Genomic DNA, 19151 nt, shown 5'->3' on the forward strand with positions numbered 1-19151 from the left:
CCAAAAACTGGTTTTTACACCAATTCCTTATTCTCTATTAAAAAAAAACATTTTCTGTACAAAAATCATAATTTTATGTTAAAAATCTTTATTTTCCAAATAAAACAACTCCAACATTTCCATATGTAATTCTTATTTTTATATAAAAGACATATTTTCTGTATAAAATATTTGTTTTCTCTACAAAAATCCTCATTTTATATTAAAATCCTTATTTTCCAAACAAAAAACTCAACTTTTTCCAACGCAAAATTCTTATCTTTGTATAAAAGTCATATTTTCTGAATGAAATCTTTATTTTCTGGAATAAAATCCTTTTTTGTTCAAAATTTTCATTTTCTCTAGAAAAAAAAAAATTCTATCCAAAAATTCTTATTTTTCTGTACAAAATATTAGATTTTCTATATATAATATTTTCAGCAAATAAATCTATTTTCTGTAGAAAAGACTTTAATTTTCTGTATAAAACAATGTATTTTCTGTGTATAAATGTGTACAAAATCTATTCTATACAAAAAAATCTACTACAAAGACTTGATTTAGTGCTGATAGTTGTTATTTCTGAATATATTGACTGATATTTGTATGAATATGTGTTAATGTGAGTGAGCAGTGAAGGATGAAGATGGATGAACGTACGACTCCGATGGAGAAGTAGTTGTTGATGATCTCGTAGGGCACTGGGTCTCCTTTCTCGTCGCTCTCGTCACTGATGACCTGAACGCTCCAGCGGTCCATGAGAAGCTGAGAACTGCCCTCGATGTCTCTGAGGATCCGACTCAGATCCTCCCCGTCGTACCCTAGAAAAACAACCAATCAGAGGATTACCACAGGAAACAACAAAGAAGAGGTCATTTTTGTGAATCTTTGGAGTAATTTTGTGGTAGTTGTTTGTATTTCTCTATCATTTTGTATATATATTGTAGCATTTTGTGCAATACTTGTGTTGTTTTGTGAATTTTATTTGTCCTTTTGTTTTGATATTAGACTAATTTTGTGCATTTTTGTTGTCATTCTTTGTATTTTTCTCATATCTTGTGTATTGTTAGTGTATTTTTGTTGTCAATTTAAGTTTTTTGCAATATTTTGTTTATTTATGGAGTCTTTTCTGATCTATGTGAACTAGTTCTAGCCTCAGTGCGGGGCATGTGAGAAGAATCAGTAGTGACAGAGACCGACAGGGGAGGGCAGTTTGGGGTTGGGTTCTGACAGGTCATTAGTCACAGTTGTAGCGAGGAGGCCAATCATCAGCTTTGAGATGTTTAGGTTTCTCACCTCCACCCCAACGCAGACATCGTGCCAGGTCGTTTCCTGTTCCCAGAGGAAGTACGGCGACGGGAGGACGCACCGTCATATTGGCTTTGTCTTATTACACACACACACAAAGAAAAACACACACAGGATATATGAAGTGTGTTAAAACAAGGTAATTTCATGAATGCGTTCCCTGAATCCTCACCGATGGCGTCGAGGATCCATCCGACTGTTCCGTCTCCACCGCACACCAGGATTCTGTAATCCTGGAGGTTTCTGAAGAAGCTCAGCCTGCAGCAGCAGATTACACGAGAATAATGACGTCATGGTTCAGAGGAGTCCTACAATAAAGTTAGAATAATGCGTGGTAGGCGTTGGCTCACCCTGGCCCGGGGCCCCCGTTTGAAAGATTGTAAACCTGCCGCGGATTCAGCAAATACTGAAGTTTACGCAGGACTCTGAAATGTCATTATTTAACATCATCATTACAATACTAATCAATATAAAGGAATAATAATGTTTCAGTAAATAAAATGTGTGATTATAAATAAAGGGACATATTGTAAAGTCCTCACCTCTCGCCCTGCTTTCCTCCACTTTTAGGATTAACAAACACAAGCAGAGGATGAGTGTTTGGCACTGGGCTGATCTGTAAATACACACTCTTACATTTAGTACAGATACGGGCACAACAGGTGATTTTGTCTGATCTGATTAAAATAATGACCAATCAGATCATTAACATTGGAAACAACAAAGAAGGGTTTGTGTGCATTTTTGGTTGTTATTATTTAGTATGTGTTTTTTTTTTAATTTCTTGTATATTTTTTAAATAATGTGTTGTGTTTTACAACAAATTGTGTGTTTTTGTTGTTATTTACTGTATATTTGTTTATTTTTCTGTGGTTTTGTCCCAGTGTCTCGTGACCCAAAATAAGTCCTGACCCCAAGGTTGAGAACCCTTGATTTAATCGACTTACGATTGTTTGAATTGTCTTGTAAAAAAAAGGTAAAAAAAATATGTAATTTTGATTATGGTACATGTCTCAGCTGTAGTTTCCAGTCATGGTTAATAGTTAATGGGCGTGTCTAATACCTGGAGAACTTGTCCATCAGGAGTCGTGTTGAGATCACTGTCGTCTGTTGAGCTCGAGCAGCCGTTCTTTACGATATTCTGTCTCTCCTTTAAATGGGAACAGATACAGCAGATTAAAGACACACACATACACACACACACACACACACATGTCTGTCTTTCCCAAGCGTCGCTGTTGTGTGTGTGTGTGTTACTTTTATAACGGGGTAAATGGCCCACGGAGGCAGGATGTGGTCTCTGAGGGACCCACACGTGCACTCTGTCGGCTCCTTCTCTGCACATTCATCATGACGCTGTAACACACAAACACACAAATAACGACAACAACATTCATAATAATTATAACAATAACAATAGCATTAAAAACAATAACAAATAATAATGAACATAATGGCATTATTAACAACAATAATGTTATTATTTTTAATTATAAAACTTAGAGCAATAATAATAACTATATAAACAATATTAGTAGGAATTATCATTATTGTTACAGCAACAACAATGACAATAACAATGCCAAATTAATATACTGTATGTTTAAAATAAACATTTTGTGTAAAATGTACAGGTAAATTTTATTTTAATAAATCGGGGTGAGGACTTAAAATAAGTTTATTCTTCCACATCAAATATTAATTATACAATCATGAACGAAAGTATTGGTACCCCTGGAATTTTTCTAGAAAATACAGAATTTCTCCTAGAAATTGTTGCAATTACAAATGTTTGTGGTATAAACTTGTTTATTTCCTTCATGTGCATTGAAAAAAACGCAAAAAAGAAAAAAGACAAAGTGTACAAAACTTTACACAAAATGTTAAAAATGGACCAAACAAAACAGCTCTAAGCCAGGAGAACGAGGAGATGCAAAAACTCCATCTTAGTCTCATTTGTCCACGGAACATTCTCTCAGAAGGATGGAGGCACTCCATGTCTCATCGTCAGCAGTGGGGTTCACCTGCCATAAAGAAATGTGTGTGTGTGTGTCTCACCATGGTGTGGCACCAAACACAGTGTTTCCCCGTCAGACCCTGGTAGCTCCTGATCTTCTTCTGGCAGCGATCGCACTTCCTGGACTCACAGTTCCCGCTCACCCACTCGTGTGCCGGAACCTGAAAAGTGGGAACCGTGTCTTTTTAAAGCGTGTGATGTTACACTGAGGCCATCGTCATGGAAACGCTGTCCTACCCCCGTGTCTTTCTTGGCCTTGACGTAGGTCCTGGTGCAGGGCGCCGGGTTCCTGTTGGCGCAGCGACCATGTACTGTGTACTTACAGCCTGCACAACATTACACACACACACACACGCACACACACACACACACACGCACGCACGCATCAGCTGTGAGTGACGCACAGACATTTATCATTACACATTCTTCTTCAAGCAGGCATGTAACACACAAACAAGCTTTGCTCTCCTTCTTTGGGCTTCTTCAGATTCTCCATCCTCAGCCTCCTCCTCTCTACACACTTATCGTCTCCTACGTACTGTACAGACCTTTATTGACCTTTAACATGAACCTACAGTAGCGCCGTCACACTGACAGCACAATAAACCAATCAACAATAGATGAAGTTCAACTCCTCCAAAACTTTGGATTTGGTGTAATTTTGTATCAATGTGGTAATATGTGTTATTGTAGTGTAATTGGTTGTACTTTGTTGCGATATGGTGTAATTTGGTATAAATTTATGAAAGTAAATGTAATTTGTTGAAATTTTATGTATTTTATTACGATTTAAAGTGATATTTTCTGTAATTTGGTGTGATTTGTTGTAATCCACTTTATTTTTTTGTAGTAAATTGTTATAATTTGTTGTGCTTTCTTGTTTTTAAGTGTAATTTTGTGTAACTTTTCGGTGTGATTTGTAGCGATTTTGTGTATTTAAGAATTTGGTATGACTTTTTTGTGAAATTCTGTGCTTTTTGTTGTACTTTGGTATGGTTTGCTGTGAATTGTTGAGATATGGTGTCATTTGGTATGTATTTATTTTAAATAAAAGTAATTAGTTTGTTGAAATGTGATGTATTTTGTTGTCATTTTAACTGATTTTGTGCTAATGTGGTGTATTTTGTTTGATGTACTGTACAGTATGTTGTTCTTGAATTCTATGTTTTTGTTGCAGTTTGGTATGTTTTGCTGTACTTTGTTGCAATCTGGTGTAATTCGGTATGAATTTATGTAAATAAATGTAACTTGCTTGCTCTGGTGTGATTTGTTGTATTTAAGTGTAATTTGGTATGACTTGGGTGTTTTGTAGTGATTTTGTGTAATTCTGTGTTTTTGTTGTAGTTATGTAATGATTTGCTGTGATTTGTTGTGGCGTGGTGCGTTCAGGTACCCACAGGAGCAGCACAGGCCCTGCTTCCTCAGGCCCAGCAGCATGCTCTGACACACGTTGCAGTAGACGGGCTTGTTAAAATGTTTCATCCTCCACAGATGCTGTCCGTCCTTCTGAGTCACCTGCAGAGGAAGAGCAAACATCATCATCATCTTCATGTGGGTTTAAAGCCTCCAGAGGGGTGTTCCAGGAAGCGAGTTATGTTCATACTCTGAGTATGTTTGGGCTCAAATGAGGGAAACTCTGAGTCTGTCACCATGGTAACATTCTCCATGAACTGAACCTGCTCGCTGGCAGGTTTTGAAACTAAGAAACCCTGGGTTTCTACCTGGCTCCGCCCACATGAACACCGCTTTTCAAGGAACACTTTAATTTACCTCAACACTATTCTCTGACACACATTAGTGACATCACACACCAACGTGCTCACATCGTTACTAATGTTGTACTGCTTTATGTTTTTTTAGCAAACAGTAGTTTTCTTTACAACGTTGTGGATGTAGAACATTTAGTGAAAGTCACTGAGAGGTTGATCTACATTAAAACATCTACTGACGTCTGTAGTAAAGTTCCCTGGATACAAACCTGTGGATAATGTAAAGATGTCATTTTAAATGAATACACATTTAAGGCTTGACATTAACTTTACATTGTTTTGTACTGTAATGCAGGTGGATGTATAGGCACTATGATGTGAAAGGTACGGTGGCGTAGCGGGTAGGGAGGCACTCTTGCGAGCGTAGGGTCGGGGGTTTAAATCCAAGCTCTTTTTTGGATGTCCAGACGACTCTGGTGACTACTTAACATTAAATATCAATATAAATGATGCAACGTCAAGTGGCCATCTCTGTCTTCATAGCCACTGTAGCAGGAAGGCTGTACACTTCCTCTGCTATTTCACCCAGTGGGGTGAATAAATCGCTCTCATCTGGGTGGTTGCCATGGTAGTTCGTGTTATCTTGATGGATTTTTATCGCGCTCCTGCACGTAATTAACCCAAGGTTTACATACTCAGGGTTGACTGACCCACTTCATACCAGCTGTAATGAAATCAGATATGTTTACCCAGAGTTTATGAATAGACTCAGAGTTTGTTGAACCTCCTTTCTGGAATACCCTCATGGTCTAACCTTCAGTGGTTAACGCCACAGAAAAGAAACAACGTTTTTCTTTCATACGTAACATTAGTTGCACATATTTATTACATAAATGTGCTCAAGCCAAAACTTTAACTGTACATGTATCTGTGTTTCATTAGAGCAGACATGAGGAACTGTCAGTCTAATTTTGTGAGGCCCCCAAATGAAAAAAAGACTCAAAAATTACAGAAACAAGGACAACGAAAGCACACAAATTAACAACGATAATACACAAAAGGACAATAAAAATGACTCAACAAAATGACTCTAAAAACACACAAGACAACTATAAATATACACAAATATAAAGAAAAAAATAAACAAAAAGACAACAAAACTATACAAAATGACAAAAAAAATATGACAAACAAAAGCCATTATTCACTCATTCTAAATGTTTGGTTTGGATCCAATCAGATTTTTAACATCTCTGTATAAATACTTATTCTACAACATGTTGCGGTATTGTATAAGAATAAATATTTTAATAAATATTTAGAAATATGAACCCTCTCTGTGATGTGCTGAAGGAGCTGCTGTGGTAAAGCAAACCTTCCTATAAATACACCATGACCAACTCCTGCATTTCTGACTTTTTTAGACACACGTGCAGCTTCTCTCAGCGTAAATGTCATAAATGTGCAGCGAATGAAGGAATTCTTTCCCCTAACATCACAGACATTTAAAGTCAATGTTTCCAAGACAAGAAGATGAGGTTAATTTTACTGTTTATCCAGTGAAAAACTGTCCTAATTTCACATCATAACTCGGAGTGTCTAAAAATATCCTGAGGGGGAAAGTCCTGGCATTGTGAACAGGACCCAGAGACATAGAGAGAGAGAGAGAGAGAGAGAGAGAGACATAGAGAGAGAGACATAGAGAGAGAGAGAGAGAGAGAGAGAGAGAGAGAGAGTAGTTTATGGATACAATAAACAAATCCTATCACACACACACACACACACACACGCACACGCACACGCACACGCACACACACAAAGACAGTGCTGATGAAAAGGGAAACACTAAAGTGTTCTGATAGCATTAGCATTAGCATTAGCTCATAAAGATGAGGAGCAGAACAGATACATGTGAGGATGCTCACAATCCACTAATCCATCACAAATCACACAAAAGATGGTCACATAAGTCAGTGGTCTCCAACCACTGGGACGCTGGCCTTTACCCAGCCAAGAAACTTTTGCTACTGGACCACAAAGAAAGAATAAAGTTAAATATATGAGTTTGATTCCTGGGGGTTATATTTTGAAAAAAAATTTGCTTAAATAATAAATAATCATAAATGTATAGTAAAATAATCTCTATCATAAGCTGTGGCTCATGTTTTTTAAGGGTAATTAAAGCTGCTGGAGACGATAATATATTTTTTGGATCAGATAAAAACATAATGTCTCACAGATCAATAAATAATTGATCATTTGAAAGCAAAAAAATACATAAAAGGTTGAAATTCTCACTGGAAAGTTTGTTAGTTTTGATCTCTACTGCAAACGCGCTATTATCGACAGTGTCAAAAAAGTTCTGCGCATTGCATTGTGGGTGGTGGAGTCCTGTAGATGGATACATAGAAGTGTTTTTACTTCATTCTTACTGTGATGCGTCAATTTTTTGAAAATTTATTTCATTGTCTATTTGCATTTTTTATCCTCATTTTCAGAGTTCATAGTCAAAACTTTTTATTTAATAATTTAATAATAATCAATCAATCAATCTTAGGAATTTTTATATTCTTGTTATTTTCCTCCTTTTGAAAAACAAATAATAACTGATATAAAGCATGAAAAATGAAGACAGTAATAAATAGACCAAAACCAAGGTGGTAAAATTTATAAATAAATAATTATTAATAAAAAACAATCTAGATAACATCAATTATACAGTGATAATACTGTAATATTATTATTATTAATAATAATAATAATAATAATAATAATAATAATAATAATAATAATAATAATAATAATAATAATAATAAGGCAGATATATTATCAGATATATTATTTAATGACACTGTGGTCGTTGTTAATGTGTCTATGTTGGTGCAGAATTACTAAATAATTGTAAATATCATTTTGAGTAACCTGTATCATTGTCTCCATGTTTTTCTTGTACGTTGCTAAATAACTGATAAATATGGTTGTGATAAAGACAGTGAGAGGACGTGACGTCTCTGCTGCACCTTCAGGCCCAGCAGCACCAGCAGGGGGACGTTGTTCATGCCCCCCTCCACCCACTCCTCCAGGGACACCGTTCCACTGCTGTCGGCATCGATCGCAGTCATCATGTCCTTCAACACCTGAGGAAGACACACAGCGTCACATGTTTCTGCTGCTCACAGCGAGTCGTGAGCGTCTCAAACAATCTGTGGATTTTACTCACACGGTTTTATGAAGCGAAGCTAATGAGTAACAAGTGACTGAGCAAAGGAGATCATGTGCAAACAAATGCACCCAGATAAGATTATATTGACCTGGAAAGTACAGAATGTACAAGACGGCTAGCAAAGGTGCTACTGACCTACTTTCTTACGCTATGCTAATGCAGTCTAGGCTACAACTTTAGGGTTACACAGCGTCCTTTAACCCAGCGGTTCTCAACCTGTTCAGCCCCGCAACCCCCAAAAATAAAGGTTCCAGAGAGAGGGGACCCCCACTGTATCTGAAGGTGGTTGAACACAGACATGAACATTGAAGAACAGTCATGTGGAGACAGGACCATCTATAAGGGGGAATAAAGGGGAGAGATTTTTGGGGTCCATCCATAAAGTCAGTAAAATGATGGTCTATTGTTCTATGAATCTGTGATAACCACATTTATTTATTCATCTGAATAATATCCACTGTTATCCAGGAACGTTTATTATTATTATTATAGTCATCTTAAAGATGGAAATCCTGGTTTTAATCACTAATAAAATGGTTCAAAGTGATTTAAATAAAATGGTGGAAAATGTGGTGAAATGGGATTTTAAAAACTACAGAAATTGGTTAAAGGTTGCAAACTAGAGTGGACAAAAACAGACAGAAAAAGGGGTAAAAATGGTTCAAAGTGTCAATATTGGCTAAATTGGCAAATAATGGGCATTACAAATCTTTAATGAGGTTAAATTGGTAAAAAAAATAAGCATGAAATATGTTTAGAAAAGGTTAAAAGTGACTAACTTTGGGTTAGCTTAGCATGTAGCGGCACTAACTGAGTAGGGTCAAAGGTTAAAGGGGCGGGTCTATATTATCAGGTTGACTTTTTAGTTGAAATGTTCTTATCTGTGTGTTATTTTAGGTCTAAAACTAAATAAGTCCAGCATTTTGTTGGTTAGACTAAAGGGGCGGGGCTATATCCTGTCATTATTGGCTGATAATTACTGATTTCCCACCAATCAATGGAGCCATAGATCTGCTGTTAAATATTGCTACAGTGTGGATGTTTTTTTTATCCTATAATCATGTGCTGTAAGTTCAGAGGATGACACTCACCGGCTTCAGCTCGGACACGTCCCAGTCCAGATATTCTGCAGCGTGCATCATCTGAGCAATAATCCGATCCACCTCCTTAGAACACAAGTAAGGAAACACTTGTTTTAGGGTTTGTGGGATAGGATCCAGTGAGTAGTGCAGCTACTCACAGAGCTGTCCAGGACCCCGTTGCCATCGCGGTCGTAGAGCCTGAAAGCGACTGGAAGGAGAATGGAAATGAACTCTGGAAGTGACACAGCTGGGAGTTTATTTTTGGGCCAAACTCAAACAAAGGACTCACACTCCAGCTTGTCCCTGGGCTGGCCATCCTCCAGCAGGGAGAAGTAACACGAAACGTCCTTCAGGAAAACCTCTTCTGCACAGGGAGAGAAGGGGGGTGGGGGGGGGTGGTGGTGGTTACACATTAGCACCAGAGGCCGTGTGTGTCGTAAAGTGATATAAGCTCCATCTGTTGCTAGCTACAGTATCTGAAACATGTTCTAAAGTCTCACTGCTGCGTTCTGCCTGAGCCGACTCAGCGTTCTGGAAGGAGCGAAAGAGTCTCTGGCACAGATCCACAGGGAAGTCCTCCACCTCTAAATACGTCTTCAGGAAGAGACCAAACCCTTCTTCATTGATGCACTGCAGGGCAGAGCAACGAGAAGTTCACATGACCAACATTCATTACAGCATTTAGAATACCAACCAATCTGAGCAAACAACAAAGGCTTTTTGGTTTTGGAGCAATTTTTGTGTTCTTTTGTCATTTTATGCATTTTTGTTTCTTTTTGGTGCATTTTTGTTATCCTTTGGAGACAGTTTTGTATGATATTGTAGACTTTTTGTGTACTTTTTCTTTCATTTTGTGTGTTTTTGGAGTGGATGTTTTGTAATTTTGTTATCCTTTTGTGTATTTTTCTTCCATGTAGTGTGCTTTTGTGTTTCTGGAGTCATTTTGTACATTTATGTTGTCATTTTGGGTTTCACAGTCATATTGTATATTTTTGTTGTTCTTTGGGTGGATTATTGTTTTATTTTCTGAGTTTTTGAAATTATTGTTGTGCAACTTTATGTATTTTTGTTGTCCTTTTATGTAATTTTGTGCAATTACGTATGTTGTCTATTTGAGTTTTTGAAATCAGGTTTGTGTATTTTCATTGTCCTTTTTTGGAATTTTCTTTCATTTTGTGTGTTTTTTGGAGTGATTGTTGTGCATTTTGTTGTTATTTTGGGTATTTTTCTGTCATGTTGTGTCTTTTTGGAGTCAATTTGTGAATTTACTTTGGGGAGGGACACAAAATTAGACAGAGGGCCACATGTGGCCCCCGGGCCTCCATTTGCCTGTGTCTAATCTACAGTGTTTGATGTTTGTAGAAAAGGAAATATATAACTCCTGTTCAAGTGTAGACAGAAGTTTATGCATTTATTTATTAACAGTTCAGTGATTTTGGTGTAAAAACACGTCTGACATTGAAGTAAGTGCATGTTTTTCCACATTAAAGCCACAGACTGGAGTCCATCTGTCTGTGCTCAGTCTGACTCGCTGCAGGGGGATCACGCAGTGTCCCCTTCGTGGTGAACCACAAACCCATTTCTCGTTGACACTCTTCCAATTCCCCGGCTGAAGCCCTGCAGAGCTGCCCCAGTAATAAATACAGCCATGTGAAGCTGGCCCATCAGAAACAGAGCAAAACCAGAATGGGACCGAGGCCGAGGGGACTGCATTACTATTCTGAGCACACACACCATATTTCACACTTCTCTCTATATCTACATCTATTATTCAACATTTAATGGATGTTTTCACACCCTTTTCTATTACAGGAGTTACATTTCTCTGCAAACGGGTCATTAAAACCAAGGTAGACGAATGGAGTAATGAAAGCTGCAGTGATTGCTTGCAGCACAAATTAGTCTGCACGCTGAAGTCGACTGAGAGATTGAAATTCAATCCTGCACCAGGATTCCAGTCCTGCTGCGTCTGCAGATGTACAGAGAGGTCTCACACAACTGGGAATGATTTATTTTACTGCTCCATCACCTCCATCAATACGGGTTGACTCCATTTAATCAGTGTTTGATTACCTTTTTCTAATTAGTTTTTCTTTGATTCAATTTTATTCTATTATTATTTGTACATTAGTCTATTACAGTGGGTCCCAAACTTTTAGTGCCCAAGGTAGCAAAGGACAAGTACAAATCTGAAGGTACACCTACAGTATATAACACGTGTTATCACTCATATCATGTACAATATCATGGGCAACCGTACAAGAAAGTGCTCCATTTTCTCGCTCACTGTTTCTCTGTTTTAATGTTGTTCTACAGACTTTGTGACAGTCTTAGAATTCCCGCCTGCGTAACCGCGGTAACAGTGAAATATTGCGTTCTTTTTTCTTCTTTTTTTTTAAAAATTGTTTTTAGGTATAGAGTTTGCCTCTCAAGGCAGGAAATAGAAAGGGTGGGAAGAATAGATTATTTTACAGTGAGGGTGAGATGTGAAGTTGTAGAATATATTGTGCTTATTATGTTGTGTAATCAAGTCCGTCTGGTGACAGGTGTGAAGCTTAGCTATAATGGTGGTGGCTGTGAACAGGGGGAATGAGTGAGTGGTAGTACCTAAAGCAGGTATTTGGGATCAAAGTGTCTAAAGTTAAGCCCAGTATGAGTTTTATCCCACATCCCAAGGCGTGTCAGTGCATCGTAGACCAGTATATGTGCAAAAACCTCTACTGCAAACCAAGGAGCCGCCCCGGGCTCGCAGATGCAGCCAGGCCAGCAGAAAGAGCGGGGGCCAACAGAAATACTTTTATACTACAATATTTTCATACATAAATCAAATATTTTTACAATTTTATTAAAGAGAAATTTGCTATATTTTAAATACTAACTTCTTTTAGCCCTTAAATACATAAACGAGGTTTTAAACCATTTTCCTTTTCTCATATAAACAACTTCATTAACTCAGCAAATGAATTAAAAAATGATGAGTTGTCATTATGAGCTCACCAGTAGCTCTTTGGTTTTAGTCCTTTTACCGTGCGTGATGTGCAGTGCACGTTTCAGCCAAAGGTCGTTTATTGAGTGACTTTCTCATCAGTGCGATTGCGCTCACCTGTTGAGGTGCACCGCAACAGTATGGTTGTCACAAAATCCCACGGCCCATGGCACACCAGTGTGCCGCAGCACACCGTTTGGGAACCACTCCTCTATTATTTTAAATTGTATTCATTTTGTAATAATCTGAAACATACATTTGTTTGAATTTTTTTCTTTTTCTTTTAAAAAACATATTTAAACTAAAATAAATGTACTCATTATTTACAAAATCCTAAAGAAAATGTGTGTTGTCCTAATGTGTATGTCTATCATTTTGTGTGTTTTTTGAGTCAGTTGTGTGTACATTTGTTCATCTTTGTATGTTATTCTGTCGTTTTATGTGATTTTACAGTAATTTTTATTGTTTTTCTGAGTACATTTCGGCCATTTTGAGTATTTTTTGTCATCCTTTTGTGTATTTTATGTCATTTTGTTGGTTTTTTTAATCAATTTTGTGTATTTTTGCTGTTCTTTGTGTGTTTTTCTGTAATTTTACAGTAATTTTGTTGTTTTTTGTGTACATTTCTGCCATGTTTTTGGATTCATTGTCGTGTATTTTTGTGTCTTTTCTGTCATTTTGTTTGAACATTAAGTTTGGGAACTGCACAATATATTAAATAATGTGTGTATAACACTGTAGTACACACACACGTCACACAAACCTGACAATGTCCTCACAAACAAGACTATATATAATATATAATATATACGACACTTTAAGATACGTTCTGATATTTAATGAAAACACGTGTGTGTGTTTTGATGTGTGTGTGTGTGTGTCTCTGTGTGTTTGTGTGTGTGTGTGTGTGTGTGTGTGTGTGTGTGTGTGTGTGTGTGTGTCTCTGTGTGTGTGTGTGTGTGTGTGCGCATGTATGTGTGTGTGTGTGTGTCCGTTTGTGTGTCTCTGTGTGTGTGTGTGTGTGTGTGTGTGTGTGTCTCTGTGTGTGTATGTGTGTCTCTGTGTGTGTGTGTGTGTCCGTGTGTGTGTCTGTGTGTCTCTGTGTGTGGTGTGTCCGTGTGTGTGTGTGTGTGTGTGTGTGTCTCTGTGTGTGAGTGTGTGTCTCTGCGTGTGTGTGTGTGTGTGTGTGTGTGTGTGTGTGTGTGTGTGTCTCTGTGTGTGTATGTGTGTCTCTTTGTGTGTATGTGTGTGTGTGTCTCTGTGTGCATGTGTGTGTGTGTATGTGTGTCTCTGTGTGTGTCTCTGTGTGTGTGTGTGTGTGTGTGTGTGTGTCTGCGTGTGTGTGTGTGTGCGTGTGTGTGTCTGTGTGTGTGTCTCTGTGTGTGTGTGTGTGTCTCTGTGTGTGTGTGTGTGTGTGTGTGTGTGTGTGTATGTGTGTGTGTGTGTGTGTGTGTGTCTCTGTGTGTGTGTGTGTGTGTGTCTCTGTGTGTGTGTGTGTGTGTGTCTCTGTGTCACCTCACCTCCCCGTGTCTGTGGCGAGCCAGTCGACCATCTGCGTCGAACTCCCTCAGCACGTCTTTCACCTTCAGACTACAGTCTGTGAGCACAGGAGGGTCACACAGGGTTAGCGCTTTAACTCATCCAACCAGCATCCAGCATCCAGCATCCAGCATCCAGCATCCAGCATCCGACTGTGTGTAATCAGCGTTAATACACATTCCTCAAACACGGCCCTGATGGCTGCTGATTATTATTGTGGAATAATCCACGACTCCATGATTAACAGCTGCTAAATTTACATTAGAACAAAATGAGCAACGATGAACCTCACGTTGTCTTTACCTGGACTTTCAAAATAAATGCATACATCAGCGTCAGCAGTTTTTAACTTATTTTCCTTTGTCTTTTAATTAAATCAGTTTGACTGACGTTAGAGCAGCTGAACAAACACTGTTTATAACCTTCATAGGATGTGAATGTCACAGTTACAGTTACAGATACAAAGGCACTGGGACACGTCACTGGTTTCTGTTCAATGCTGAGAAAAGTAAGGACTGAATCCAAAGAGTATATAAGAGATATAGCCTTTTGATTGAAATAACTTGTTGCAAATAATTAAATTAGTGAAATTATCATTTTTACCTGTGTTTTTTTTGTTTTTGTAAATGCTGAGGAAAGTAAGTGCTGGTTGACTGCAAGCTTTTTATATTAATATGTTGATGCAAAGGAAATTTAAATCTTTGTTAGCTTGAAAGTTTGTTTTTTTAAATTATTATTATTATTATTATTATTGTTATTATTATTATTGATCTATTACTGATTAGACACAAACCATATTTAAGAACAGGGTTCTCCAGCAGATCAATTATATTTATATGATTTATTCATAAATATGTTTTAATTATGCAAATTAAAGTTTGAATTTTAAAGATAAATAATGAGACAAGGACTGATAGATATTTTTTTAAAAAATAATTAGATGAGGTACAAATTCATCCTCATCAATTGATGTGATCTTTTTATATATAAATATAATGTGATTATTATATTATATATTTGTTTTTATATTACATATTTGTTTTAGCCCATGTTGTTGCTTTTGTTTTTGTTTTATTATTTTTACTGTATTATTATATGATTTATTGGTATGTTATATTTATTCATTGGGATGTATAAAGCTCTATTTTCTTCTTTAGTTGTTGTTTTCAAGTATGTTTTTCTGACTTTTTCTGTGATTTTACAGTATTTTTTGTTGTACTTTTGTGTATGTGTATTTTACAGTTATTTTGTTGGTTTTTTTCAAAATCAATTGTGTGTATTTTTGTTGATCTTTGTCTGTTTTTCTTTCTTTTTCTGTGATTTATACTAATTATTTTGTTGTCTTTTTGAGTACATTTCTGCTCTATTTAATTCTAACATTTGGTACAACGTTGTCTAGACTAGTTTAATAGAAAATAGTGCTCGAATATTACTAATAATGCATAATTTTGAATTCAGGGTGTAATCAGTAATGAGTGATCATCCATAAATAAGCTTTAGAATAAAGTAAAGTGAAGTAGATATGATGAGTGTATGTTTATGTGTGGGCGGAGGTGGAAGTGGAGGCGGCGTGTACAGCCTGCGTGTCTGTCTGTGTGTGTGTGTCTGTCTCTGTGTGTGTGTCTGTCTGTGTGTGTGTGTCTGTGTGTGTGTGTGTGTGTGTGTGTGTGTGTGTGTGTGTGTGTGTGTGTGTCTACTCACACTCGATGTACTGCTGTAGCTGGATGAAATCGACAGGGTTCAGTTCCTTCACCTCTGGCTTTGTGGGGGCGGACATGCTGACGTGCTGTGTAGAGAGAGACGCAGAGAAAGGAGAAGGTGGGCGCACAGTCACTCACTGCCTCTTTATAACACATGAAAGAGAGTGTGTGTGTGTGTGTGTGTGTGTGTGTGTATGTGTGTGTGTGAACAGACCAACAAATATGGAAATTATTCACATTAAACCCCAGGATAATGTTGGGCTGATAAGGACATTTTCATGATATTTTCCAAAGACTGTATATAGATTATAGACAGTTGAAGGTAATATAGCTGCGCCCGTTTACCCTTTGACCCTGCTCAGCCCGCATTGCTACATGCAAAGGTAAACATACATGTGGGATTGGTCTCTGGTTGGACGTTCCTTCCCAGTCTCAGAAGAAAGTGGGAGAATTTTTCACTTTCAGAAATGTCAGTAAAAGAGGTTTCATCAATACAACAACTAACATCCAACCAACAAACCAAACAAACATCCAACAAACAAACTAACTTACTAACTAACAAACATCCAACAGATAAACAAACGAACATCCAACAAACCAAACAAACAAAACTAACATCCAACAAACCAAACAAACAAGCATCCAACAAACAAACTAACATCCAACAAACCAAACAAACAAACAAGCATCCAACAAACAAACTAACATCCAACAAACCAAACAAACAAGCATCCAACAAACAAACTAACATCCAACAAACCAAACAAACAAACAAATAAACATACAAACTAACATCCAACAAACTAAACAAACATCCAACAAACCAAACAAACATCCAACAAACAAACAAATAAACATACAAACTAACATCCAACAAACCAAACAAACAAGCATCCAACAAACAAACAAACATCCAACAAGCCAAACAAACATCCAACAAACAAACAAATAAACATACAAACTAACATCCAACAAACTAAACTAACATCCAACAAACCAAACAAACATACAAACTAACATCCAACAAACCAAACAAACATCCAACAAACCAAACAAACATCCAACAAACAAACAAATAAACATACAAACTAACATCCAACAAACCAAACAAACAAGCATCCAACAAACAAACAAACATCCAACAAACCAAACAAACATCCAACAAACAAACAAATAAACATACAAACTAACATCCAACAAACCAAACAAACAAGCATCCAACAAACAAACTAACATCCAACAAACCAAACAAACAAACAAACAAACAAACAAATAAACATACAAACTAACATCCAACAATCCAAACAAACCAAACAAACATTCAACAAACAAACAAACATCCAACAAACAAACAAATAAACATACAAACTAACATCCAACAAACCAAACAAACAAGCATCCAACAAACAAACTAACATCCAACAATCCAAACAAACCAAACAAACATTCAACAAACAAACAAACATCCAACGGACAAACAAACAAACATCCAACAAACTAACATCCCTCCATCCATCCAACAGTCTGATAAATCTGTAGCTAATGAAATGTAACATGTTGGTGGCAGATACCACAGCAGACCTTCAGAAGTGAGTCAGTGCAGTAATCACAGTAGAAACAAAGACCTTGACTATAGGTTCTAATGTTATGGCTGGTCTGTGATTTTAAAAAGTGTCCGTGTTCACTGAAACATTTGTTCCCATTATGAGAAAAAATAAAATAAATAACTTGTAAATAAGAGAAAAATAATAAAACACTTTTGTTTTCACATTCTTAGCTAAAGCGTAAAAACCTTTCAGTCTTTTCCTTATTTGTGTGTGTGTGTGTGTGTGTGTGTGTGTGTGTGTGTGTGTGTGTGTGTGTGTGTGTGTGTGTGTGTGTGTGTGTGTGTGTGTGTGTGTGTGTGTGTTGGTTTGAGATCAAGCCAGAACAAGCAGAAACTGCTTCAGGCAAAGAAAAATGATCCAAACATTTGATCCATTTCCTTTATTTTGCTGGTGATTCTTCCTGAAACAGACTGTGTTTGGTGACAGTGAGTTGGAGTCCGGCACAAAGCAGATGTAAACACAGAGAAGTGTGAAGAGGACGTTTCAGAAACAAAGGCTGGTACATCGGGGGACGTCCCGTCCAAAACAAGGAAGACGCTTAAATGTCACACAGAGCCTAAAGTCAAAGCAGGGAAAAGTAGCCGAGCATAGAGCAGAACGTCAAACATCCTGGATAAAAATACATTTCATAAAACTATTTCTAGCTTGAGCCACAAAGATAGATTTATTTATTATTCACAAAAGGAAATGTCCTAAATAGAATAGAATAGAATAGAATAGAACACAATGCTTTTATTGTCATTATACACAAACTAAATTAAGAGACAACTCTCTGGGTGCAAGATACAGAGAATAAAATTAAAATAAAGATATACTGTATGTATAAGTGTATTTACAAGAAGAGCCACTAAGATATAAAATAAACTTTGGGAACAGCAAACATAAATATACTGCACAGTTACATATTTAAGGAGTTCATGAAATAAAAACGTTATTAATATTTCAATGTAATAATAGTATAATTGATCTAATATTTTAATGAAATTATTAACCCACACAGATGTGCTTTTTATTTATTAAAATTAGTATTTTATCACGTATTTAATAAAAAATAATGTAGTTAATGATTTGCAGTTATTTTCCTAATATTGTTTACTTTACGTAAATCAGAAAACTTTACTTAAAGAAGTTTACAAATTTAGTAATTTCCATGGGAAAATTTCTCACAGAAGTAAAAATAAATTATTATTCATAACTGCATTAAACCTTTTTGTGTCCTTGTAAATAGAATAGAAATATTCTGAAGGTTCTGTTATTCATATCTGACACGTTTACGTGTCAGGTAAATAGTTCAGACACTTTTACACATTAAATAGAATAAAATCAAATGAAACTTACAAATGATGAGTAAAGATGGAAAGGCTTTAATACTGCGTTTGATTACAGTTATTTTTGTTGTTTTTGCTGCCGACAGGGCTTCATATTTCCTTCCAAAAGACGTGACATATTTCTCTGGTCTGTGATCAATAATTAGGTGATAAACGTCACACACACACACATGCTTCATCTGATTCACTGACACATTTGTTTGGTGTCAGATTGTGATTTGGGAGCTAACGCTACACAAAAAGTAACACAATCAGAGACAAAGTGATGCATTTTCAATGATTCACAAACAACAGCCTGGAGCTAATGAGCTCCACCACTGCTCTCTTCATTAGTGTGTGTGTGTGTGTGTGTGTGTGTGTGTGCGTGTGGTTGTGTGTGTGTGTGTGTGTGTGACTAATCAGCAGTTTTGTCTAAATAACTCACTAACTTGTTACATTTCCTACTGTACAGAACAGAAACAAGTCTGAGGTAAAATACGATAAATTGAGATAAAAGGAGATTAATTAAGATGTAATTAGATGACATATGATTAGATAATATAAGATTAAATGAAATAAGACAATATAAAATAAGCTGCATAAGATATTGTAGGATAAGATGGGATGAGATGAGATAAGAGGCAATAAAATAAGATATGATGTGATGAGATCAGATCAGATGGGAAGAGATGAG

General features: G+C 36.7%; 1 protein-coding gene across 1 annotated transcript in view; it reads right to left on the bottom strand.

The window, feature by feature from the left end:
* Positions 1-19151, bottom strand: part of dgkaa (diacylglycerol kinase, alpha a) — a 46532-nt gene that overhangs the window by 4735 nt on the left and 22646 nt on the right. Inside the window, exons 2-18 of the mRNA XM_028452627.1 lie at positions 15545-15629; positions 13825-13901; positions 9819-9948; positions 9608-9682; positions 9477-9526; positions 9328-9402; positions 8034-8150; positions 4702-4819; positions 3542-3630; positions 3346-3465; positions 2545-2643; positions 2351-2437; positions 1830-1903; positions 1638-1712; positions 1460-1545; positions 1276-1365; positions 640-800 (exon numbers count right to left, since the gene is read on the bottom strand). Coding sequence (XP_028308428.1) covers positions 640-800; positions 1276-1365; positions 1460-1545; positions 1638-1712; positions 1830-1903; positions 2351-2437; positions 2545-2643; positions 3346-3465; positions 3542-3630; positions 4702-4819; positions 8034-8150; positions 9328-9402; positions 9477-9526; positions 9608-9682; positions 9819-9948; positions 13825-13901; positions 15545-15620 — 1599 coding nt within the window. The 5' untranslated portion in view covers positions 15621-15629. The remainder of the gene's footprint in view (positions 1-639; positions 801-1275; positions 1366-1459; positions 1546-1637; positions 1713-1829; positions 1904-2350; positions 2438-2544; positions 2644-3345; positions 3466-3541; positions 3631-4701; positions 4820-8033; positions 8151-9327; positions 9403-9476; positions 9527-9607; positions 9683-9818; positions 9949-13824; positions 13902-15544; positions 15630-19151) is intronic.

This window comes from Gouania willdenowi, chromosome 7 (assembly GCF_900634775.1).
Source record: "Gouania willdenowi chromosome 7, fGouWil2.1, whole genome shotgun sequence".
Lineage (NCBI taxonomy): Eukaryota > Metazoa > Chordata > Actinopteri > Blenniiformes > Gobiesocidae > Gouania > Gouania willdenowi.